Raw genomic sequence first — 27,483 nt, forward strand, 5'->3', positions numbered from 1 at the left:
AAATCTTAAAAAACAGAACCCAATCGAGAAAATAGCCAGGGTTTACTTCGCTTAATTGGGACAAAATGCCGTTTAATCGGGGCAGGAGACTGCAGCACTGAACATCACCCTACGATTGTCTCCGACCATACCACGTAGTTCAATCGGATTTCTGGAGGTCACAACCATAAAACAATAAAAACAATTAGCAGTCACCTGTTTATTGGGCTTTTGTGTTAGTGAAATCTATCATAAACTGATAGTAAACTCGATCTTATTGAATTTGCGATAATACCGACAGCTGGAATTCTGTGGGTTATTATGGTGAAATGTGTTTACACTTCCATGAAATCTTCAATCATATAAAAAAATTAATTTTCAGATCTTCTCTTCATTCCTATTTTTAAAGCTTTGTAACTCGTTACTCCGTTCCCACTTATGCGTGTTGTGTTACTTGCAATTTGTGTGTGCTGTGTTCTTTGTTATTGATTGCTTATCTTTTTACTGTTTTAAATTTTAACCCCCACCCACAAATGTCAGTGAACAGAAATGTCAACTAGTTAGTATGTACATATTACAGTACGTATTAATTCTTCAGATTATCATGTATATTCTTCCGAATTTCACATATCATTTAATTTTTTAATGGTAAGGTAATAAAGGGTAAACTTGTACTTAATATCTTTACTTTTATAGCCTGTGAATAATATTCCTCCTATTTTCGCTAATTAGAATCGCTGTTTAATTGAATTAAAATTCAATTCACAAACATGATCACAATGACCGGCACTTATTACACATCATATAGTGAACAGTACTTTAAAATGGTGACTCTATCGTAATGTGATTTGATTGTACAGTGAACCAATTGTAAAAGGGGGGTACATTATATTTTTAACTATTTACATGAAACTTTGGATAATTGGGGCAGCCCCTTAATCGGCCCAAAATGCACTAGTCCAGATGTGTCCCAAATAATCGGAATCGACTGTATTTCTATTTGTGATGCTAGTCATTAATGTACTATATCATTGCAAAAAAAAGGGTTAGAAATGTGAAATTCCTAGGTGATGCACTTTCTTCGAACACCAATATATATACATATAGTGGTTTCCATAGCAGAGTGGTCAGGAGTGTAATAGCACACATTTGTTTGAGTATATTGGGGTTCAAGCACACCTGCCTGCCAAATACAGTCATTCTGCAAACCCACACTAGACCAACATGGCAGATTATGGTCCAATCCCTCAACATGACTTGTTGAGGAAGGCTGTATCCTACAGTGGATTAACAATGGCTGAAGATTTGTAATATATATATATATACAATGAGTGATCACTGAATTATGACATTCTACCTAATACTTCGTATGTCCTCCTTTTGACCTCACGTGGCAGTGATTCAACAAAATGTTGGAAGCGTTTGGGAGATAGGGCCAACCAAAATGTGTGTAATGAGGCTAGCAATGCAGGTGACTGGTGTATCCAGATGCCTGATATGCCTTTCCATAGTATCCCACAAGTGCTCTATAGGATTGATATCGGTGGAGTTCAGAGGCCAATCGATATGCTGGAAGTCAGAACTGTTTCTCAAACCATTCCTGCATATCAAGTGTCCGATGGCTCGGCGCATTGTCATCTTGGAAGACACCATTGGCATTCGGGAAGCAGTTGACGATAGCAGAGACCAATGATGCGTTGTTCCACATGCACCAGGGGGTCCAAGTTCCTGCCAGTGAAACATGCCCCACACCATACAACCGCTTCCACCGGCCTGCACTTTTGATACCATGCATTATAGATGAAGAGCCTCGTGTTGTTGACGCCAAATCCATGGTGTGGAGTAAATAATGTGACTCATCTGATCAGCACACCTTCTTCCAGTCTTCTAACACCCAACTTGCATGCTCTTTGCACCAGGCGAGTCTTTTACGCCAATGAACCTCGGTTAGGAAAGGATGCCGTAGGGGCCATCTGCTTGTATAGCCCAAACGTGCCACCATGCGATGCATGGTTATGCCAGATATTGTTCAAGGTTGGCCCATGTTGTATTGGGTAGTCAACTCTTCAACAGTGCTGTGCCTGTTCAAGTCGTCGGACCCGGTGCTCACCTCTAACATCAACCCTTTACTGATCTTTGCAGTTTTGCCGTCGGATTGTTGTTTGACCATTTTGACGCCAGTCCTGGTACACTTTAACTACAGTGGCTCTCGAACACCCCACCAGTTCAGCCGTTTGGGAAATCGAGGCACCAGCTTGTCAAGCACCCACAATCTGTCCTTTATCAAAGTCCGATAAATCCTTCCTTTTACCCATCACGCTCAGAATTTTACTACATACCGAACCACTGACACCTTGTCTATGCTACGTAGGTTGACTAACTGCGCACTCTCGTACCTCACGTGGCCAAGGGGTCGCATTCAGTTTTCATAGGGGTGGTCATAATTCAGTGATCACTCAGTGTGTGTGTGTGTGGGTGTGTGTATAAAAATATAAGTTAATTTAAAGTAAGACAGTACGAAGGAAAAGCACTGTAAAAAGTGAATACACCTAAAATCGATTAGTAAAGGAAAGAGAAAAAAAAAATTGAGAAAAAGGATAATGTGAAAAGAATGTTAAATAATTAAATAAAGTTAAATAAATGAAATAAATAAAAAAAATTAATTAATTAATTAAAAAAATAAATAAATAAGAAAATAAATAAATGAAATAATTAAATAAATAAATTAAATTAAATAATGTGAAAAGAATGTCTAAATTTATGTATACTTAAATTCAGAATATTTTAAACAAAATGCAAAAATACCATTAATTTAAAGATCAATAAATAATAAACTTAGACCGATGCCTCCATGATAACATTAAGGCCAAATAATGTGAAATATCACGATAATGAAAACGTTAACTATTCATGAAAAGGCAAAGTCAAAGAAACAACCAAAAATAGAGAACAAATAACCACTGTAGCCCTTATCAGAAGGCCACAAGACATCACAGTCACAGACTCTGCCAATTCACATACTGAATTAGGTTCCAGATTAGCAATTAATTCCAATTTATTAAATATGACTGGTTCAGAAGAGAATGATGAAGATGATTTTAGTGCAATTAGTGGACTGTAAACAAAAGAGTGTCAAACAGATTTTACTTGTACTTCAAGTGACAGCCACATTGATGGCAAACCAAAGTACAAGTATCCCTGTCGTTAGGGTGTATTTACACCCCAGCTCCTTCCCAAAAGTATTGTAAATTTGATTTGGATCAGACTGTAAAAAAATAAGTCATAAACAGGTGGCACTTAAATCAAAGGGTAGCCATCTTGTTTCAAAACACTGAATAAAAATTAACCACTACTGAGTGCCCGAGTATCCCAATTGGGGAAGGGATGTTACAGGCACAATCAATTTACTTTGATCACACTAAACAGAAATTTTATTGGGGAGGGGAGATACATAACATTCTCATAAGAAAACCAGTTTTTGAAACGTTTTCTTGGATAAAAGCCATAGTGATCATATGAAAGAGCTAACTCATAATATGCCATTTTTAAACCTTTAGTATGCTGCTAAACAGTTACACAAAGCAAGCACACTGTTTACCTCACAATGGTGAGGTTATAATCGAAAAAAAAAAATAAATAAATAATAATAATAATAATAAAATAAATAAATAAAATACAAGAGCTGGTGAAAGGGCACAAGGTTATATTTTTTTGATTAAAAAATAATCATTCAGGTCAAAACAGAAAATCATACTGAAAGCATATTAAAATTCCCATTGAAAATTCCAAAAGATATTTTAAGATCTGAGTTGCCATGGTGAACTGGGTTCAACAGCACACCCACTGCAGGGTTAAGTACAGTTTGTTTCCTTACTCTGCATCTGAAGTTACGGGACTAGAGGGTGGTGGTGACTTTATTTCTTCAGGATCAACATTCTTCTGACCGGCTTCATCACCTGAGTCTGGAGATGGACTACGGGGAGTATCTTCCACATTCATCTCTACTGCTGGAGACTCTCTTCCAGGAGTTACGGATTGTCTTTCATCATCATCCTCCTCCTCACCACTATGAACTGCTTCATCATCAGATACTTTCTCAGTGTGCTCCACAGGTGATGATCTTTCTTCCTCATCCTCTGGATCACTACTTGCTAAAAATTTTCAGAAATTTAAATAATAAAAACAAACAATTATAAGTATTGTATTTGATATACAGTAACAAATTTTGGAAATCATCATTCTAAAAGCTTTGATATAGAACAAGTTCAAATTTATGAGTTTAAAAATTAATGGTAAAAGTCACTGCAAAGGTTTTGGAAATGGAAGGTTTCACATCATATAATAGAATAGCATACTTTTCATAACCATTTACTTTTCACCAACTTTTCATAACCATTTAAATAACTAAAAACAGGTTTTCTATAACATTGTGGCTTTTCCAGTTGCCACAGTGAGAGTTTAAAGTTGTTTAGAAAACGCCCCATTCCAAAATGATATCATCAAAATAATTTTATATTGTAAATATTATTTAACCCAGCAGTGGTTCCACTACAGCTGACAAGAGTAATGCAAAAAATTTTGGTTCAAAGTTAATGACAGAAAGCTTCTCAACCTTCCTAAATATAGACAGTTTTACTATAGCAGTTTCTGAAGCTAAATTTTATGGTTTGCATAACAGAATTGTGTTATGTTCTCACATAACACAATTATGTTATGCAAAGTCGAAAAAGTGGTTGCAGCATGATCACTTTTTCGACTTTTTGTTTAGCAGTCATGCTACATCAGGTGTTTCGCATCTATCACAAAAAAAAAAAAAAAAAAAAAGTGTGACTGTGTGCAGAATACAAATACAGGTAACCCTCGTGTAACGCGGTACCTATACAACGTGGTTTCGATATAACGCGGTTTATAAATTGTGGCTACCCTTGTATGACACGATCGTGGTTTCAATATAACGCGATCTACAAATTGTTGTATCGCTTCTTTTCATACACTTTTACCATGCGACTTAAAAATCAAACTTTATGTTCGTTAAATTTGTGTCTGCTCGTATAATGGGTGTAGTTGCCAGAACTGAATTTATGTAAGGGGAAACACGCAAGTACATACATATTTTTTTGTGTAGTACCAATTTTTTACCTTATAAAGAGTTAATTGTTACCAAGTAGTTATAAATAGTGAATTTATTCGGGGAATACCCCTTGGCAAATAAAAAATTTATTTTTTATAGTAATGGACACCAAAACTGCAAAGGAAGGAAAAAAAACAACATTGAAAAGAAAATTCATTTCTCTCGAAGAAAAAATTAAAATCTTGGATCGGTTGAAAAATGGAGAAAAACAAGGAGTTGTTGTAAGGACTTTGAATTTAAATGAATCAACAATTCGTACAATCAAACAAAATGAGCAGAAAATCAGAGATAGTGTTATTGCTGGGTCAATGATAAGTGCAAAGCGTGTTGCTCGTGTACGTGATATTTTAATGGAAAAAAATGGAGAAATCTCTAATGGTTTGGATTGAAGATTGCACTCACAAGGGCCGCTTCTGTAGCCAGGAGCAGCAGTGCGTAGCACATGCTTCTTGATTAGACCAGGGTTCGAGCCCATGACTACCAAATGCAGAAAGGTCAGGGAATGACCACTGCATATCCTCAGAACAATATGGCCTTAGTTGCTAATGCTCCTAAAAACCAAATAAACAAACAAACAACAAACAGCACTCACAAGAAAATGCCTTTGAGTGGAAACCTTATTAAACAAAAAGCCCTCAAAATTTATCAATATTTAAAAGAACTTGAACAAGATTTTTCAGAAGAAAGCTCTCAGCATGAATTTTGTGCCAGTAAGGGCTGGTTCGAAAATTTTAAAAAGCAATTTTCTTTGCATAATCTTCAGATACAAGGAGAATCAGCATCAGCAGACTTAGATGCTGCCTGAAAATTCCCAGAACTTTTAAAAATCATTGAAGAAGGTGGATGTAGTGCAGACCAGGTATTCAATGCAGACGAATTTGGGTTAAACTGGAAAAAAACGCCAAAACGCACTTATATATCGTAAAATGAAAAAACAGCTCTTGGATTCAAAGTTTCTAAAGACAGAATTACTCTACTGTTTTGTAGTAATGCATTGGGTGATTACATGACAAAACCAATGTTAATTAACCGATCTTTAAACCCTCATGCTATGAAAGCGATTGACAAGTCCATCCTCCCTGTTTATTGGAGAGCCAACAAAAAAGGCATGGCTTACAGCTAGCATATTTGAAATTGGTTTTTTAACTGCTTTGTGCCTGATAAAGAAAGATACACAAAGAAAAAGAATATCGACTTTAAAATTTTACTAATTTTAGATAATGTGCCAGGGCACTCAAAAAATGTAACCATCCAAATATTAAAATAATTTATTTGCAGCCTAATACAACGTCACTTATTCAACCCCTTGATCAAGGGAAAATTTCAACATTTAAAGCGTATTATATTCGTCAAACATTCAAATTAATTTTGGAAAAAATGGAATCTAATCCAAACATGACACTGCCTCAAGTGTGGAAAGAGTTTTCAATATTTAATTGTGTAAAAATTATTTCTCTATGTGTTAAAGGAGTTAAAACCCTCTATACTGAAAGGTTGCTGGAAAAAAATATGGCCTGGTGTCGTCCTTAATCAAAATTCCGTACCTCCTGTGGATGCTGAACTAAGTCGTATAACAAACCTGGCACACATTTGTGGTGGCGAGGGATTTTCCAATATGGTTGAAAATGAAATTCGTGAATTAATCGATGAAGAAACAGATTTAAATGAGGAGGAATTGGTTTAATTAATAGAAGACGGCAAACCAAATACAAATGGTGAGGAAAGTTCTACTGAAGATTCTTATTGTGCTGAGTCCGTTAAAAAGTTTAGTCTAAAGAAATTAGCAGAAGGATTAAATTTGGCACAAAAGTTAGGAAGTTATTTTACGGATAATGATCCCTCAACCGAAAAATTCAAAAGACAATTGGACAGTTGTTTAGCTCCATATTATGAACTTAATAAAAAATTACAGCATAGTGGTAAGCAAGGTCTTATTACCAACTTTTTGATAAGAAAACCAGCTGAAGTACCCAGTGAGAATTATACAAATGATGTCGAAGAGATTTCAAGTGATAATGACATCCGGCCACTCATAAATAAAGAATATCTATGAAATATTTTTTTCTGAAGGCAGTGATGACGATTAAAATATCCATTTCTTTAATTTTGAAATTTATGCATTATGTGCAATGAAATTTATGTACAATTCCTAATTTTTATAATTTTATGCTATGTATTTGTTAAATAGTTAGTTACATGAATTCTTGAATGAATAAAATGTTTGTGTTGAATGTCATTACTGTTTTTATAATTAAAAAAAAATACTACGGAACATAACCCTACATTTTGTATGAAACCTGATCCTCATATAACGCATAATATTTCTGGAACCCCCTAACCTCCGCATTATACAAGGGTTACCCGTATATATAAATATATATATATATAATTACGAATAATAAAAAATAAAAATAAATAGAGAAGCTGTATGGTATGTGTGGGAGAAGAAAATTAAGATTTAGATGGATTAGAATTGCGATAATATGAATTATGGATCAGGGACACTGCAAGCGCAAAGGTACCCTACAACCATAATGTATACATAAAATTATTTTTATGTGTAGAATATAGTAAGTATACATATAAGTATCGAATTTAACTAATGCTACTAATGAAAATACGGTGTACCCTGGGAGCGATACATGTGTTGAACAAAGGGTGGAAGAAAGGAAGAGAAAATAAGTGTAACGAAATAAAATGAAAAGAAAAGAACCAAAATGCAAATTTTGAAAAAACAACGACCAAGGTAGAAATAGCATTGCAGTATCTTTCATAATTTTTGTGTCTTCTTCAGAGGTCATCCACCAAAATGATGAAAAATAACAGCAATACTCTTACTTCTGTTTCTGACATGTTCTGTATGTCAAAGAGCACGTGTAAGAAACCACGTGGTAAAATCTAAAAGGAATTTTGAATACAAATTTTGAATAAATAATTAAAGTCAAGTTATGCAAAACTATTATGTGTTACTAAAGTATTACATACAGAACATGGATGACCTTACAGAAGTAAGTAGACCGCTATGAAAGTGAAATAGGCGAAGACAAAGGAACGGAGTAACCGAATGACAAGGACTTACCGCTACTGGTGGTGTTGACAGAAAAGACTGTGCTGGAGGCTAACCAGTGCATACATGCGTAGATATGCTAGCGGCGCCTAGCATTAGACGAATTTTGGTGTCTGTATATTATGTAATGAATTTATGTAGGCGGTGGAGCTGCACTAGGCTAAGATTAAGTACATGATGCTCAAACACCCAGGATAGCTAAGAAATATAATAGCTGACAAAGTAGCAGTAGAAGGCAGCTAAACTTTGTTAAGGCGAAAAAATAGATTGGATATAGTAAGAAAAATAGTACTCTGGTATAGCGTTCGATAAACTAATGGCGCACAGAGCATAAAATGTAGAATCTAGTAAAGTAAAAAGATGATTAAATTAGAAATATGTAGTTGGACTAGGGTAATTCGGGGTTGCAAACCCGTTCCTATAGTCAGGACCCTGAATGAATGTCCGAGAGTTAGGGCATCATGTATTTAAGTCAGTTGTGTTAAAAGTGTAATTGTGTACATTTAAGTTACAATCAAATCACAATTAACGATTAAATAAATAAATCAAGATAGACTTAAAAATAATTACAAGATAAATACACTGTGTTAGGCCAATAGGTGGGTACGAGTTTTCCAGACTGTAAGACACCAAAGAGGCCTAAGTGTATTGTATTTACACTATATACATACTTGATGCATATGGGAATAATTATAAGTCAATAATGCTATTTATATTAATATCTATTAGGTTCTTGTGCTTTGATATGTTAAGGGCTTTATTGATATGATGGCGCAGATATGCAATAGGAAAAAGATTTTTGGTCAGTTTACTGTATAATATTCTGATGTTATCAATAGCTGTTGTTTTGTCGCTGCATATGGTTGCTATTCTGATGCATTGTGCTAGGATAACATTAGCATGTACCTGTTTGGAAATATTGGAATTCCATTGTGTGAAGTTTACTATGCTAAAGTCGAATGCTTCACGTATATATATATATGCTCTTTGACATACAGAACATGTCAGAAACAGAAGTAAGAGTATTGCTGTTATTTTTCATCATTTTGGTGGATGACCTCTGAAGAAGACAAAAATTATGAAAGATACTGCAATGCTATTTCTACCTTGGTCGTTGTTTTTTCAAAATTTGCATTTTGGTTCTTTTCTTTTCATTTTATTTCGTTACACTTATTTTCTTTTCCTTTCTTCCACCCTTTGTTCAACACATGTATCGCTCCCAGGGTACACCGTATTTTCATTAGTAGCATTAGTTAAATTCGATACTTATATGTATACTTACTATATTCTACACAAAAATAATTATATATATATATATATATTTGCATATGCACAGGTTTGAAATTTTGTACTCTTAAAGAGTTTATGAACTAGAAAATGAACCGACTAATAATTTTATTTTCAGATTTTAACTTTTTTTAATTTTGAACAGAACAAAAGTTTTGTTTCTTCTTCTTAGCCATTACTGTCCCACTGCTTTGCAAAGGCCTCTCCCAAAATCTTCCATCTTTTTCTATCATGTGCCACAGTTTCCTTCTGCATACCCCTTCAACTCATCGTGTCACCTCCTCTTTTGTCGACCTCTGTTTCTATGTCCTTCCACGTGGTGTTCATTCAGCTTTACCCCATCTATTGTCTTCTTTTTTTCATATGACTTGCTCATTTCCACTTTAGACGTTTTGCTTCAACTATAACGTCCTTTATACCAGTTCTTTACATAGTTCCTCATTCCTAACTCTGTCTTTGCGTGACAGACCCAACATACTTCTTTCCATTGCTCTTTGTCTTGCTTGTAATTTTCTTTCTTGAAACTTAATAAGGGACAAGGTTTCTGCTCCATAAGTAAATATAGGATTTATACAGGGTGTCTCAAAAATATTGGTACAAAAGTTTAGGGGAGGTAAAAAAAAAAAAAGTAAAGGGCAGCCAATATCAACCCACTGCAGGATGGAAGCCTCCTCAACAATTCATGCTGAGGGGAATGGACCATAATCTGCCACGCTGGTCCAGTGCGGGTTGGCAGATCGACCGTATTCAGCAGTCAGGGGCTTGAACCCCGGTCTACTCAAAGAGCGTGTGCTACTGCCCTCCCGTTCCTGACCACTCGGCTACGGAGGCAGGTAACATCTAAAGGAATGTGAATCGGATAGGAACCCATAATTGGAAACATCACGGGAAAGTAGTAGCAGAGGCACAAGACAGTAATTAGTGGCAAACATTTATTTGACATAATATTAACAATGGAGTACGAGGTGGATGCATTTCATGATGTTACAACAGATGCCCGAAGGTTCCACCACGAGACGCGATGCATGCGTGACACCGACGCAGCATGGATTGGCGGACACGGTCAAACACACCTGGAGTTTCTTGGACAGTAGCAGCAGTGCGGATGAGTCTCGCCACGAGATACATTTCCGTCTCCGCAGGCGATTCATACATGATAGATTTGAGGGGGCCAGGCGACGGGTCCAACACAGCCAATCCATCGACACCCAAAACGCCTGTTCAAATGGTCATGAACACACTTTCCATAATGGGCAGGCACCCTATCACGTTGAAACCAAATGTTGCGTCTCACATTTGCTGGAACATCGTCAAGTAATCCTGGTAGAACTTGTTCAAGAAAGATCCGATATTTAGTGGAGTTCATGCGGGATAGTAACAGGTATGGGCTGACTAAACAGTCACCAACCATACCTGCCCACACATTTATTGCGAAGCGATGTTGTGCTGCATGGGGGTGCACACCGTGTGGGCCCTCTGCTAATCCATACACTAGGTGCATGTCTGCCAGCTCACAGTTCGTATATTGATGCATGCTCTTCGTGTGACGACTACTGCTTGAATGAGTAAACCAGAAATTTTCCCTCTCGCGAACTGATGAACAGCGCCGTGTACCGACTTACAGTGACGTTTCCGGTTATGGGTTCCTATGCAATTCACATTCATTTAGATGTTACGTATCTCCCCTAAACGTTTGTACCAATATTTTTGTGACACCCTGTATATGTATTTAAGAGCTTTCTTTTTAGACAAACTGGCAATTCTTTCGTATAGTCCCCAATCATCCAGTATTTTTTCCAGCCATTTTTCAATCTCATATTGATCTCTATATCTGATGATCATGAAAAGATAGAATTTGCTCCAGATAAGTGAACTGATTAACAAATTCAAGAGGTATGTCATCGAGATTTATAATGGGATGCTGGTGGCAATTTGTCATAATTTTTTCTTTTTGAGATTGATGTCCAAGAACTCCATCTTTAAAAGAACTATGGCACTTATGAAAAAGTATGATCTAGATATGGCTGTGAACAGGAAAGAGTTTCACAGGACTATCTGGAGTAGGTTGGCTGGTTGACAGATGAGTTCAAGATGAAAGATATCCTCATCAAATTTGTGTGTGTGTGTGTGTGTGTGTGCGCGCGCACACACACACACAATGCTGTCTCCTGCTATTGCCTGCTCGCTGTGATTCTCTTCAAGATATTGAACTAATGATGACTGATGATAATTGGGCTTTTCCCATTTGAAATGAACTATTATTGTACTTAGTGTGTGATTCTTCTATTTATTTATATGTTATGTACAATCTTTGTATCTTCCTGTTTTACTATATGTCATATAATTGAATATCATATACAATATCGTCAGTGAATCTCAGGTGACTCAGTTTCTTCCCCTTTGTTTAGTTGAAAATTAAAAGTAAAGTGAAAATTGTTTCACACATGTAATTTTCATTTTTAAATTTTCAAATTAAAATCCATTAGTAAAAATTCATGCGTTGGTATACTCCAAGCACAATTAAAAAAATAAAATAAACTTTTTTTCAGAAATAAAAAATTAAAAAAAAAATCATGCACCTGTGAGGTGTGGTGTAGCAAGACCACTTTTGTCACACTTGGCAGAATGGCCACTTTCACAATTAAAAGACAAAATATAAACCTAGAAAAGATGAAGTAAAGCAAGCTGCAGGCCAAGTAAAATATACAATTTTATATAAAGGGTTATCCATTTTTCAACCCATCAGGTGGTTAATGGTGTGTAACAAAGTAATTATGGCAACTGAGCACATGTTGGTATTAGAAAATGATGCAAGAAAGCAAGCATATACAGCATCAATCAAAAAAAAAAAAACAAAAAAACTTCCTACATCATATGTCCACCCCTAAATAATTTGTTTTGAATAAATTCTTCCTTGAATTTATTCAAACAACTCACTTCCACAACACCAGATGGAAGTTTGCTGCAACAATCAACTACCTGCTGGCTCAAGGAATTTCTCACCCACATCTATTCTGCAACCATCTTTCCTCAATTTAAGTTTATGTCCCCTCGTGTATTGTCTAGGCAAGAAGAAGGGTGCCATCAGTATTTGGCTTACTCAACCCATTCAAAAGCCTTAAACATCTCAATCAGATCTCCTCATAGGTGCTTAGTTTGGCTATTCATTACTGGATGTATAGTAATCCAAATTACTTTTACAATATCCAGACATCCAGTAATGAATTTCTACAGAGTCCTCTACCAATAAGCATGAAGTAAAACAATGAAACTGCATTCATGAACCTATTCTATGAAGAGGGGCAACACACTAAAACGAGTTAATATGTACCTACACAAGAGTTGGACACTTCTAGCTCATTCTGATACAATTTTAATTAAATTGTGTTTGTTTTTAATAAAATGTTGCTGTACAGCAAAATTTTATTAATTAATGCTGTCAGTAAGCTGCTAATGATATATGCTCAGGGCACTCATACCTTTTCCTTTCAGTATTATTAATCAGACTGTTTCTTATGCTAGGCACTAATATCTGCTACGGGCATTCTAGGTTTCCACTTTTCTTTCTAATGTGCATAGCTTTACTCTATTTTTATATATATATATATAATTTTACATATTTTCTTATTCTGTAATATCAGTTGATGGCATTAATTATTTCTGTTAAATTTACATAAGATTATTCATCATTTATATATCTTTACTTTATATCTTGAACTGTTTGTTCAAAATTTGTTTGAACAGGAGTACACAAGACATGGTTAGTAGTATATATTGTGCATGATCACTGTACATGCTTTTAGTTCTGTCAAACATAGACATAGTTCTGTCAAACATTATCTGAATCACTTTCAGATAATGAGTACTCCAAATGGAGGAGTATACTGCTGTTCATTTAAAAGGATTCAACAGTAATGCCAGCTGTCCTAAGTAGACAGTGTTAGTAAAATCACTACCAAAACAGCAAAGTAATTTTTTCCAATAAATGATGGTACTGCCATTTCCTTCAGATTTTATATTTGTGCCTACCAGTCCTTGTCTCACCTAACAGTAAAAACATGCCTACCTGATTCATTTTACTTATTCCCTTCAGGGCATTATAAACTTCACTGAATTCTACCCCACCCACCAAATGTGTCTAACTGCCAAACTTTGCAGTTAGACACATTCTGTCATTTTTCACAGGATTAACACTCTTTATCAATAATGTCCCCCCTCCTTTGAATTCTCTCTAATGGCAGTAGCAGATATTAGTTTTTAGATTTTGCTTCCGGATCTGAATACAATATTTCAAATGCAGTCTCACCATTGTAATTATGGAATAACATAATTATGGAATACAGAAATAAAGACTTCCCCTGTCTACCTTACAAAGGTCCTATAAATCACTGATAAGCCATGTGCCTCCCTGCCCAGATATTTACACTGCATGAAAACTTCATGGTTGTTTGAATTTTAATTCCTAGTTTATTGCCTCATACACAACTTTTTACTTCTAGGTTTTGGCATCCCAGGTGGAAGACTTTACATTTAGTAGCATTAAAACATTGCTATCATTTTTTAGGCAGTATTTATAACCAGTCTAATTTACTTTAAAGCAGCATAGCCTGGTCCTCCTTATCATTAACATTCCCCCAACCTTCAAATCATCAGCACACTTTGGAAACTTTTTCTGTACTCTTTCTCTCCCTTGTCAATGTCATTACGGAAGATGAAAACAAGGAGATCCCAACACCAATCCCCTAGTCTCCACCTGCTACACTAATCCAATCTGAAGAATGCATATTTATTACCTTCTGTCTTCTTTCCTTCAGCCAGATACTAATACACCTAAGGATTTTTTTATTCCTGTAATCCCAGTTAACAATAACTTCTGAGGAGAGCCATATTAAGAGCTTTACAAAAATCTGGATATATATAATGTCAACATTGTATCTTGCATTCAAGCTATTAGTAATTACTCAGATTAGTCAGGCAAGAATTCCCCTTCATGAATCCATGTTGTGATCCCTTTAGTCTTCATTTATCATTAAGTTGGTCCTGTATTGTGTCCTTAACCACAGACTCATGATCTCAGCTGCCATGAAAGTTAAACTCAGCTGTCTATAGACAACCATCTTCAGCTACTTTCTTATGGATCAGGGAGACTTCATTGCTTCTTCAGCCAAATGGATCATCTGTTAATTTAATGATAATCTCAGTACTCAAAACACCCCACCCATTTTAGTAAATCTGGATGTGGGTTATGCACCAATAGCACCATATGCTCTCGGGCCAATTAGTTTTTCTGATGGACACTTCTTGAAGATCATTATATCATTTTTTATAGCTATCTGAACTTGTCATCAGCTCTACATTTTTCCTAAAATGAGGCCTCCAGACCTGTATACAGTACTCAAGGTGTGGCCTGACCAATGCCTTATACAAGAGGACAATCACCCCTTTATCCCTGCCAGCAAAATTTCTGTATATCATTGACAAGACACCATGAGCTACTGTCTACACTGCTCAGAAAACTTCTTTCATTCTCCACTACCCTGAATGTAGTACCATCCAGTTGATATGTTACTCTGGAGTTACTGCTACCCATATGCGGTACTTTACATTTATCAATGTTAAACTTCAGTTGCCACCTCTCACCACATCTGCTCAACTTCTCTAGATCCTGTTGCAGTAGTGTACTATCATTACTGTCATTAACAACCCTGCCAACCTTCATATCATCTACAAACTTAGACATTAATCCTGATATACCTTCATCAATATCACTGATAAATACCAAAAACAACAATGGGCCCAACACTGAACTTTGGGGGATTCCACTAATAACATTAGTCCACGAAGAGCAGTGTCCATTGATAACCACTCTGTCTTCCTCCTTTTATCCATTGTAGCAACTTGCCCTTAATGCCACATTGCTCCAATTTGTACAGTAGCCTTCCATGTGCCACTGTCTCAAAAGCTTTCCTAAAATCCAAGTATATGATAACAAAATTATTTTCTGCATCCAGTTCCTTTGTGGCCACATCATAGTATCCAATCAAATTTTTCAGACAAGACTTCCCCTTAACAAACCCATGCTGTTGCCCTTTGTGAATTGGGGACATATTCGCACATCTCCAGTCCATGGGATTCCCCTGAGTCCAAGGAAACTTTCATAATTATGGCTAAGGGTAACCTTACCTGCCACTGTCTTTGCAACTATCTGTCTTTTTGTTTGAAGAGTAGCATGATACATAAAGAATAGCATTTAGATATTAATGCCATTTGTTTAAAGTTTCAGGTTACTTGTTTTTCTTTCTCCACTACTTCAATAAACATCTACATTCTTGTCCTACCTATTTAAAAGAATTATTATTATTATCATCACAGAATTAGGTAAGCCAATTATATGAAACCCAATATTCTCTCTTAGCATGTAATTTCCAAGCCACTACAATGCAAGAAGCCGTCCGGGCTAGCCAGGTGGGTAAAGTGCCTGCCTGGCAACCCAAAGGTCATGGGTTCGAATCCCGCCTTGGGCTTGGATCAAAGTACTGCAAAAACCTTGGGAAGTGCATTATGGCCACAGAAGCCGATGCGCCAACAACTACCAAAAAAAAAAAAAAAAACAATGCAAGAAGAAATATTTCAAAATTTCAAGTTTCAAATTTTGCACACTATGAAGTGTGCCAAATTTTAAATAAACCTGAAAATGGAAGTAACTAATAGTATTGGATATATATATAAAATATGATTTTAATTTATTTCTTTTTTTTATTTTTAGATGTTTAATATACATAAGCAGAAGTATGTTTTGTTGTGTTTTTTTATGAAACCCCCCAAACACGGGAGGTATAAGAAGAAGAAAGAAGATATCTGTTGATATTAGACTTGAATTTCTGAGATTGTTTCAGGAAATACATATGAAGGAAGGCAAATTGCCAGAAATTATAGAAATCTTATAATACCGTGAGTATTAGACTAAAATATGGAATAGCAAGTGCTTAAAAAACGGTACTCACCTTTGAATAAATCTGCAATAGTTTTTTAAAAAAAGAATGGTAATTAAATCATTTAGGTGAAGTAATGGGATTAAGGAGGTTGTTAAGGTTAATTTAATGGAATTTTAAAATGGGCCCAAGGAAGTAGAAGTGCACATCTCCAATCCTAGGTTGTCATTAAAGAAAGAAGAAATCATTATAGTGAATTAAAATGGATAATATAGTATGACGGAGCCAATAGTCATTACGAAGGACTTTTGTTGGTTATAACGTCTTCAGTTGGCAAATTGAGCATGAAGTAAACGCGTGCTGTATTTTAAAGGTTGTCTGTACTTCCCATGATGCTCTTTTGGACATGTGGGAACGTCAACCGCGAGAGGTTCCAAGCCAGGAAAAGGTGGAAGGAAAGTTTCATGTTTATGATGTTGGGGTTAGAATGGTGCCAAAACCATTCGATAATAAGTGCTTCATAGTGAAGAATTTTGTGGCTGGATTTGAGTTTAATAATGGTAATAGTGGAATCAACTAGGGGGGTGTGGTTGTGGGTATGAGCTTGTATTGTACGTTCTGTACTGGATTGGCCTTCTAAAACTGTTTTGGTGGTAGTATGCATGAGTGTTGGCGGTTTTAGAAGAACCAAATTTTGTGGTGGTGCTGCTGCCGATGTAGCAGGCGTCACAGTTGGGCTGGCATTTAATAAGATATATAATATTGTTAAGGTCTTGTTATCCCACTTAACAATATTGTTAATATTGTTAAGTGGGGTATTTATGTATGTCTTTATAGGAATTAAAAAAGGATCCTAGTTCATTGTATGCAGAAAAGGTGAGGGAAATGTCTGTACCTTTAAATATGCAGTGGAATTGTCCTGCAAGTTCGTTATGGTAGGAGAGAATTATGCGTGTGTTTGTTTTTTTATTATTATTATGTTTGGATGGGTTATTAATTTTATTTTTAATGGTGGAAATTGTGTGAGAGATGAGTTGGGGAGGGTAGTTTCTAGATATGAATTTCTCCGTGAGATATTAAAATTCGTTTTGTAAATCATTTTGTGAGGAGCTGAATTTGATAGCATTATGGATTTGGTTGTATAAGACAGCTTTTTTTGTGTTAAGGGGGTGGTGTGAAGCAAAATGAAGGTATTTTCCAGTATGTGTATTTTTTCTGAAAATATTTGTGCTTAATTTTGTGTGTTTTGAAGATGGTAAGATTAAGAAAATTAATCTGGCTGTTCATTCCGATTTCAAGGGTAAATTTGAGCCTGTCATGTATAGAATTGAACTTTATATTGGTAAACCGAATGTTTGTTGAAAGATCTTGTTGATCAATTTAGATTTAAAATATCTGGCATCTAATAAAAGCGAAGTAAGTTCGAGAATACTATTGATGGAAAGGGTGGTTCATTTTGTTAAAGTATCATCTGCTGTTAAGAATTCGCATAAAGCTTGCAAGGTGAATGGGATATGTACATTGGTGTATAGAGACACTACGTCAAAGAATGCTAAAATGTCTCCGTCATGTCTATGGTATTGATGATTTTTTGAAAAGCTTGATTAGTGTTGGTGATTCTGAATGTTGAGAATCTGGTAAGTGGGGATATGATTTTTACTAGATAAGTCAATAAGTTAGCGAAAGCTGATTTGTTAAAAGAAACAATAGGTCTTAATGGGTGATCAGGTTTATGTAACTTAACAATACCGAACATATGAGGTAGGATGTTATTACGGATTCCTATTTGCTGTAAAGTATATAGATTGATTTCTTTATTCTGCCTGAATTTTCTTAAAATTATGTTGAGTTTATTTTTAAGTTTGGTGGTGTTATGGTTGTTAACGATTTTATATGTATCTTGATTGGCTAAGATTAAATCCATTTTTTCTGTATAGGTGTCTTTATCTAGAATGACAATCGTATCCCCTTTGTCCACTTTTTGTATGATTATGTTAGAAGTTTTGCTAAGTTTATATATATTCGATAGTTGTTTTTTTATATTAGAATTAGGTGTGAGTTTGGAATTTGATATACTATTTGTTTGATGGATAAGTCGCCATTTTATCAGTATGTTGTTCCAGTTTGGATTGAAGTTCCACTATGCAGTCTTTTATTGGGTAATATTGGTCCTTTACGGCAAAATTAAAACCATATTCTATGCCAGAGAGCTCAGAGAAGGTGAAAGATTTGGAAGAAAGGTTGACGGTAGAAATTTTTGGAGAGGTTCTTGAAGTAAGAGAATGCCATTTCTTAATATGTCTTAGTTCTATGTTATGGGTGGTAGTGTGGATGCATATATTGTTGAAGTTAGTAAAGTCTGTCCAAGCGTGAGGTGACATATCTCTTTTTAGATGGAATCTTAATTGGTGTATACTATTTAGCAAAGTATGTTTCTTAATGAATCTTTTCCTTAGCTCTTCTCGTATAATCGCTAAGGACGTACGGTGTATAATATGCGGATATTTTGTACAATTACTCTTAGAAAAATGCAGGCAAATTTAGGAATGATGTTGTGGAGTAGACATTTTTGTAGAAAAGCAATGTGTAGTTTGTTGGAGAAATATTTAATGAGTGTTTGTGAGAGTTGTGATTTCATATCAGACATGTCCTTAATCCCTTTACTTCAACTAAATGATTTAATTACCATTCTTTTTTAAAAAACTATTGCAGATTTATTCAAAGGTGAGTACCGTTTTTTAAGCACTTGCTATTCCATATTTTATATGAAGGAAGGTTGTTGCAGAAAACGGAAATTGAATGAATAAATGAGGAAGAAGAAAAGTTGGTTCTGTTGATTGGCTCAAATGTGCACATGTGCATATTTGAAATTTCGCACATTTAATGATCTCTTAAACTTGAAAATGGAAGTAAATAAGAGAGACAGATGTCTATGATGATGATTATGTCTAAAACAATTTTTTTGCAAGTTTCAGTAGAATTAACTTTTCCTTTTAAAATAACAGGTATAAAACATAACATTTTAAAACTTAATTTTTTTATTAAAATTTTAAAAAAATACATGCAATAAGTACTACAGTCCATTATGAAAAATGAAATATTGGCACTGTTTAAACAGAATCCAAAAAAACAAAGCATTTCAAAAAATTAAAGAGAAAGTTTGGCATCTGTCAGGTGACTCACCACTGTTTTTGCTACATTTTGGGTGACACCACCACTGGGTTAATGCACTTACCTGTAGAATTTCAAAGATTTTAATTCTGCCATTGCACAATAGCAGCAGAAACTCTAAATAAGGCTATCAGAGTCTGAATATCTCTCAAGTACTCTAACGGAACACTCATGATTCCCTGCTGTCTGACCACATTTTGCAAGCTGATGGTGAGCAAAATCCTAGTTCTCTGGATGTACTTCATTATAAAAATATTTTAACTGATGGAAAACAACATAAGACTGAAGTTACATCACCAAGTCACACATGGGAAAAACTACCTAGTTCAAGACACTATTTCCAAAGTTCATTAAAATGATGAAGCAAGGTTCCACCATTTATGTATTTATCTAGAGATGTGCAAATACACATCTTTGCCCACACAATGGCTCCTTGTGTTTGGATAATTTCAAAATTGTGGCCCAAAGGGAGAAGTAGGTAACTACAGACCTATAAGTCTGACATATTAAAGAAAGTAATGGATCAATAGTTAACAAAGCAATGTAAAATCATCCTGATAGGAATGGGCTATAAAGCAGTCACAGCATGGATTTGTTAAAGGAGATTACACACTTGACCAATCTGATTAGCTACTAGGAGGTTGTCATAAAACAACTGGATGCAAAGAATAATTCTGACATCATATACTTAGATTTCAGTACAGCTTTTGATACTATACTACATCCAAGTGTTGTATAAATTGGATCAATGTGGTATCAGGAGATAAAGAAATGGTTATAAATGGCCATTGCTATTTGTGGACTAATGTGATAAATGGAGATATTACAGAGGTTGGCTTTAGGCCACTCACTGTTTTTAATATTCATTAATGACACTGATGTAGGTATTTTCAAGCTTGATGTCTAAGTTGGCTGACAATGCAAAGGTGGGATTGAAGTAATCGGGGATTGCTACTTCAAGGAGATTTGGATGGTAAGCAGATGGACTGAAAAATGGCAATTGAAGTTTAACATTGATAAATGCAAGATACTAATTTGTGCAGCATTAATCTCAGCATAACATACCACTTGAGAAACTCCAAACTCATGGTAAATGATAAGGAAAAAGATACTGTATAGTTACTGTATGGAGTAACTATATAGTTCAACATGGCCACTTAACAAACAGTGCAAACAAGTGGATTGAACAGTCCATAGGGTTCTTTAAATGATAGACAGGGACTTTTCCAGAAGGGATTATGAAATGATTATCCTGTTTATAAGGCAATACAACTGTTGTATAAGCTTGCTTGCTTCATTTGCCACTACTTAGGCTACATCTGGCACGCCACATACAGGCTAGGAAACCATACTTTAGGAAGGACATAGACATTGTAAAGTGCAGAGAGGCATAACAAAACTACTTGAGAGCACAAAAGGATATTTTTACCAAGAAAGGACAGGAGTCTCTAAAATGTACTTACTGGAAACTAAGCATTTGCATGGTGACCTAACTGAAGCATATAAGGCTTAAAAAAGGTTAAGTGAAGTAAATCCAATGGCATCCTTTCTCAGGTGACACACACAAATTTAAATTAAAAAGGATGGTTGCAGAATAGATATGAGAAAATTTACATTTTGCCAGAATATGCAAGTACAGTACACCCCCTCTATTCGCGGGGGTTACATTCTTGAGAAATGCCGCGAACACCGAAAACGCAAATACTGAGTTATGGCTCCCATAATAATAAAGGGGTTCCGTTCCAAAGTATGAAATATATAAGAAAAACTAGTCTAAAATTTTGTCTATGTATATAGACAAAATTTTAGACTAAAATTTCACTATGTACATAGACAGTACATAGTGAAATGCAAGCATAAGGAATCGAAATGAAAATAAGGAACAATTTAACATTAAATGTAATATTTATTAGAAATTTCACACAAATCTTTCAATCCAGTCCTTTGCTATAGCTAAAAAACTTATCCCGCCAGTGCTATCACCAGTTTCGCTAAAGTGTTGATAAAGGTGTTTTGCTTTTTCACGAATGATGAGTGAACTTAACAGAATTTTATTTTCAGTTCGGTCTTCTATCCACAGATTTAAAGCGTTTCCATTTTTTCTAATTTAACATCACAAGTTACAGAGCAAATTTTTGAAGCAATTAGCACGTTTTCAGGGACACTATAGCAAATTTTTTCTTCTGATTTCTTGATTGATCGTACCGTTGACTTATTGATTTTATAATGTTTTGCCACTGACGAGACACTTTCACCATTAGAAATTTTGTCTAATAACTGAATTTTACTCACTAATGTCATCACCTTTGATCTTTTCACAATTCCCTTGTTATTCGTAGCCATATTTTTGTACGGGTTAGAAAAGAGCTTGTCCACAATAAAATCACTTTCTTCCGTTAACACACTCGAAAAAGTCTGTTTTCCCTAACACACTGCAAAACGGTAGATTTTTCACTTTTGTAAGCTTATCAATTTATAAATTGATAAATTTATTCAATTTATAAGCATATAAATTAAAAACAAACGACGAAACCTTCCATGACAAGCGCAAAGCACATATTGAACAAGGATTAGCGAGAAACATCCATGCTTGCGATTTTGTCACCCCTCCCCCCCACCCACTGAGCGCTGTTTTGACCAGGAAAGATGATTTTAGCCACACCCATGTTTTTTTATGGAAAAAATGTTCACGGCGCTTTAAAATTCACATTTTTTAGGTTTCATTTTATATTAAATCAGCGACCACGAATACAGATACCATGAATAACGGGGGTTTACTGTATATGTGCACCTGTTCTTACTCTTAGTTATGCTATCACAGCCTTGATGACTCTCAGCAATCCTTGAAGAGTAATAATTACTGGAATAAACTTCCACCTAGCACTGTGAAAATGAGCACTAAATAAATTTAAAGGTTTTTAAAAATTATTAGAAGTAGTAATGGGTAAATGAAGTGGTTTTTTTTGCTATTTCCCTGTTTCACATTGCCAATACTAATACTAAAATATAATATAATACAGTAAAGTTAGATTTTGTAAAATTATTATTACTACTGATATTTTCAGGCGCCTCCGTAGCCAGGTGGGAAGGAGCAGCAGTGCGTAGCACACGCTTCTTGATTAGACCGGGGTTCGAGCCCGTCACCACCAAATACGGAGGATGCGGAAAGGTCAGGGAATGACCACCGCATATCCCCGGAGCAATATGGCCTTAGTTGCTAATGCTCCTAAAAACCAAACAACAAACAAACTGATATTTTCTTCATTTTTAAAGCATAGAAGTTGAAGAACATAATGGTAAACACAATAAGGGATTACGATAAACCTACACTGCACTGTTTTTTCATAACTTAGATTAATTTAATAAATTAACAATATACAATAAATAACCATACATTTCAAGGGTATTTGCCTCCTTCTTCCATATAAAAATTATATAAATTTAACAATAAAAAAGGATATTATTTTATTGTTAAATTTGTATATTTTTTTATCATTGAAGGAGAAAAAATCCTCTGAAACATTTAATGTGTTGTTAAATTTATTAAATTAATGGAAATAGTGAAAAAATAATGTAGTGTAATGTGTTTATCAAATTTCTTCATTTTCCTGCTGATTTTTTTTTTTTATCAGGGCTACAGTTAACTTTTATGATATAAGGGCATGAAAATTTGTGAAGTAAAAAATAATACTACAAGGGTTATCCCAAAAAAAATAATTAATTTAAAATGAATTTATTGCATCATAGTTTATATTAAAAACCTTCAATACAGTCTCTTTCACACCTTACAACTGCTTCTCAATGTTCAAGTAAATTTTGAATGCTGTTTAATTGTCTGTGTTAAGGTGTCTGATACATTTGGGTCATGGTTGCACCCAACACTTCTAAAGACAGAAATCTTTGCCCACACAATGGCTCCTTGTGGTCAGGGTACAGATTGTAACCACAAAGACTGGTATCAGAACTATGGGGAAGGAGTAAAGTAGCATTTCCCACTTGTAATCAGTGAAAACAAGCTGTAGAAACAAGGGCACAATAGCTTCTAACGTATGTGGCTGCTTCTGATGAATTTCCAGGTGTAATTACTGATGAAGAAATATTGCATAGTAGTCTCCAGTTACTGACATCCCAAGAGGCATATGATAATCAACAATAATGCCCTCATAATCATAGGCCATGATGACCATTTGTTTCACCTTTGACTGTTGTCGGCAAAATTTATAAAGGCATGGCAAAAAGATGGATGCTTCCATTGAGCTGATTGTGAGTTCAGGTTCAAAGTTTGATGTCCATGTCTTATCAACGGCAAGTGGATTTTAAAAATTCTTCACCTCCTTGTCAGTAATGTGTGAATAACCAAGTAATTTATTTACACTTTGCTCATTGTTCATCTGACAGCAAATGTGGCACCCATTAGGTAACAAACTTTTGTTTTTGTAACAGTGTTAAAATTCTGTATGTAGATGTTCTCGGCCTACTCGTTTTGCCTATCTTTAACACTAGCCTGACTTTGCCAACACCTTTGAGACCAATGTGAAATTATGCTACAATCTACTGTTGACTCACCACATACACTTCCACAACAATCCATAAATATGTGTTGGAATTTAACTACAAAGTTTAATTTCTGATGAAAGATCTTTGAACTGTAATTGACATGAAGCAATATCACCATCCATTTAAAGCCTCTACACAAACATTCAATGTAGGAACTCTGTTTTGAGCACACTAAAGTTGCACTTAAAATTATTAAATATCAGTTGTTCAGACAAATGGAGTGAGGACTGCTTGTGTACTTTACTTTTGGGATAATTCTTGTAATAAGTTACAGTGTATCATTTTCAGCGAGGAAGGGCTCCTTTTGTTGTATCACTCTGCTACTCTACCTAGCATAGAAAATGCCTTTCCTGATATTTATTGTGCATTCCATTACATCATGATACATTCAAACTTTTGAGAAAGAAAGAAATTTAAAATAAATAAATATGATACAATCACTAATCTGACAACCTTATAAGACAATTGCCAGATTTCAGGATGAAACTATTTATCATAGCACAACAAAATTATCAGTATCTGCACTTTACCAATATAACTGTATTTTTTACAGAAAATTAAGTGCACAATCTATCAGTGCACATTTATAGAAAACGCATTCCTGGTTTATGAACTTTAAATTTCTGAACTACTTCTCAGGAACACATGGTGTTCCTTAATCACGATGACACTGTATACTAAACTTTTGAAGTTAGACACCAAAGGAAATAAAGTCAAATGGATGGATGTATGGATTCATCATTTTTTCATCAACTTCACAGAGATTGATAGAAAATTATGAAATACGAAGAAAGGAGGGGAGGAGAGACAAGAGAATATTTGTTTCTGAGTTCCGTATGTTGAATGATCCTATTTTTGATATTGTGATACAGAACTGAGTTGATGAAGATGCTCTTTTTTGCTTGAAATTAATGCTCGTAATTAAAAAATTAAAAATCATGAATTTTTTATATTGCAAAAGTTATATTGGTCTAATTAAATTGTGGAAAAGCACTGACTTCTGTCCACTTATGTTTTTGCAGCCAGCAGATTTTAAACTACAGTGAACAGAAACAAGTGGACAAAATAGGTCCAAAATTATTTTTCCCCACCTGAAAGCACTCTTGTTGAACAGCCATACTTCATAATGGGTCAAAATGAATAAATCATGGGCATTATTTCCAGAAGGATTGTGAAAGGTCAAACTGGTTAAATGACATTATGCTCAAAGAACTTTAGTTGTTGTTGTTGTTGTTGTTGTTGTTATTTGGTTTTTAGGAGCATTAGCAATTAAGGCCATATTGCTCCAGGGATATGCGGTGATCATTCCATGACCTTTCAGCATCCTCCATATTTGGTTGTCACGGGCTCGAACCCGGGTCTAATCAAGAAGCGTGTGCTACGCACTACTGCTCCTGCCCACCTGGCTATGGAGGCGCCAAGAACTTTAGTATAATTTTTCAAGGGCACATAAATGTTAATCCTTGTTCCTAAATATTATATATTCTCATTCATTTTTTATGTGATATGCATGCATTTACAAGAGCTTATCATGCAAAATTTTACATGAACGACCAAGTATTGTCAAATATGTGGAATACTTACTTTTTTCTTTTTGCACCTCAGAATCTCCTTGCCCTTCTTCATCTGCACTTTCTATTTGTTCTGCTTCAGAATGTTCCCTTTCTGAATCATCTTTATCACTATGTACAATGTCATCACTTTCTGCATCACTATGGTGCACTTCATCTTCTGCACCACTATGGGGTTCATCTACATCACTGTGATGTACCTCATCATCACCATCTGCATCTCCATGCTGCATCTCTTCCTCTACATCACTGTGCTGAACTTCCTCTTCTTCATCACTGTGGTTTACCTCTTCCTCTACATCACTATGATGTACTTCGTCTTCTGACTGCTGTCCATTTTCGCTGCCACTAGGTGACTGAGGAGCAGATGCTATACTATGGGCATCACTTTCCACATCACTAGACCTCTGCCGTGATTCATCTATCTCTTGTTCACTATGTGATCCGCCATCAGATGCAATTTCTCTTGGTGATTCAGGAGACTCCTGCAGAGAGTAAAAAATAAATAAATTAGAACAGAGTACTCCATAATATGAGAGTTAATTTTTTGCCCATAATCAGTTTCCAGTTATTTTTCATGCTAGTAATTACTTAAAAAGTACAAGACAATGCTGAAAAAAAGCCATGAGTTAGAGTTGAATTTGAAAGTGTCAGCAATTCTGCCCAGACACAATAGGAGGAAGTATATGATGAGAGCCTTGTCAATTGATTCTGCCCTGGAGAGATTGTGCAAGGCTCAAGGGGTAGAATTTTTCTCAGCCTGGTCTGTGCTTGTTAACAGGAGAGATTGCTTCTACAGGAATGGGATACACTTAAATAGAAAGGCTGCAAGAATATTTGCTGATGCTATCGAGGCAGAGTTAGGTCGGTGAGAAAACTGCTAGCTTGGGGGGGGGGGATACATGGACTAATAGATTAACAGTAGCTGCTGGCAGAGGTAAAAGTGATTCTTGCACTACTTCTATTGAAATGCAATTGAGCAGCAGCCTGGAAAGCAAGGCAATGAGAATTTCCAGGACTGCTGGGAGCCATAGTGGAACAAGTAAATACATGGGCTGTGTTAGGGAAACTAAGAGTAGAAACAGGTGCATGTATACTTGCATGTACACCAATGCTAGGAGTATAGTTAATAAATTCGATGAGCTTGAAGTGCTAGTCAAGACATCAAAGGCAGATATTGCTGGGATATCAGAGACATGGTGTCACACAGACATAAGCAGTGCAGAACTCGAATTTGGGGAGTACAATGAGTACAGAAAGGATAGACAGGACAGGAAGGGAGGAGGGGTTATGCTGTTAGTTAAGAAAAACATAAAATCTAAGGAAGTGTATCCAATTGATGTGGGTGGACAATGCAATGTTGAGGCTGTTTGGTGTTACATAAGCACTGGGAAAGGAAAAATGAGAGTAGGTGTGTGTTATAGGCCTAATGAATCTGATGAGTATAATGAGTAATTGTGCAGAGAAATAGAGTGGGCCAGTAAATTAGAGTGTCTTATAATGGGGGATTTTAATTTCCCAGATATTGAATGGAATTTGTGGAATAGCAAGGCTTTTGTGGATTTATTGGATGATTGTTTTCTAAAGCAGCATGTTCAGCAGGCAACTAGAGGGAGTAATACTCTTGATCTGATTATCAGTAGTGATTCTTCATGCATCAAGAATTTGCAGATAAAGGAACCACTAGGTGGCAGTGATCACAGTATCCTGAAGTGAGATTTACTCAAAGAGGTAACTACCATCAAGGGTAAAGGGAAGGGTTTTTGTTTTCGTAAAGGTGACTCCGGT

The 27,483-nt window shown here is 35.5% G+C and overlaps 1 protein-coding gene across 1 annotated transcript in view; it reads right to left on the bottom strand.

Moving 5' to 3' along the window:
• The window catches only part of LOC150091986 (uncharacterized), a 140,873-nt gene that overhangs the window by 84,850 nt on the left and 28,540 nt on the right, over positions 1 to 27,483 (bottom strand). The window contains exons 3-4 of the mRNA XM_090377630.1: positions 25,709 to 26,180; positions 3,854 to 4,130 (exon numbers count right to left, since the gene is read on the bottom strand). Coding sequence (XP_090233756.1) covers positions 3,854 to 4,130; positions 25,709 to 26,180 — 749 coding nt within the window. The remainder of the gene's footprint in view (positions 1 to 3,853; positions 4,131 to 25,708; positions 26,181 to 27,483) is intronic.

The sequence above is a fragment of the Mastigoproctus giganteus genome, chromosome 1 (assembly GCF_048544385.1).
Source record: "Mastigoproctus giganteus isolate SK-2022 chromosome 1, ASM4854438v1, whole genome shotgun sequence".
NCBI classification, from domain to species: domain Eukaryota; kingdom Metazoa; phylum Arthropoda; class Arachnida; order Uropygi; family Thelyphonidae; genus Mastigoproctus; species Mastigoproctus giganteus.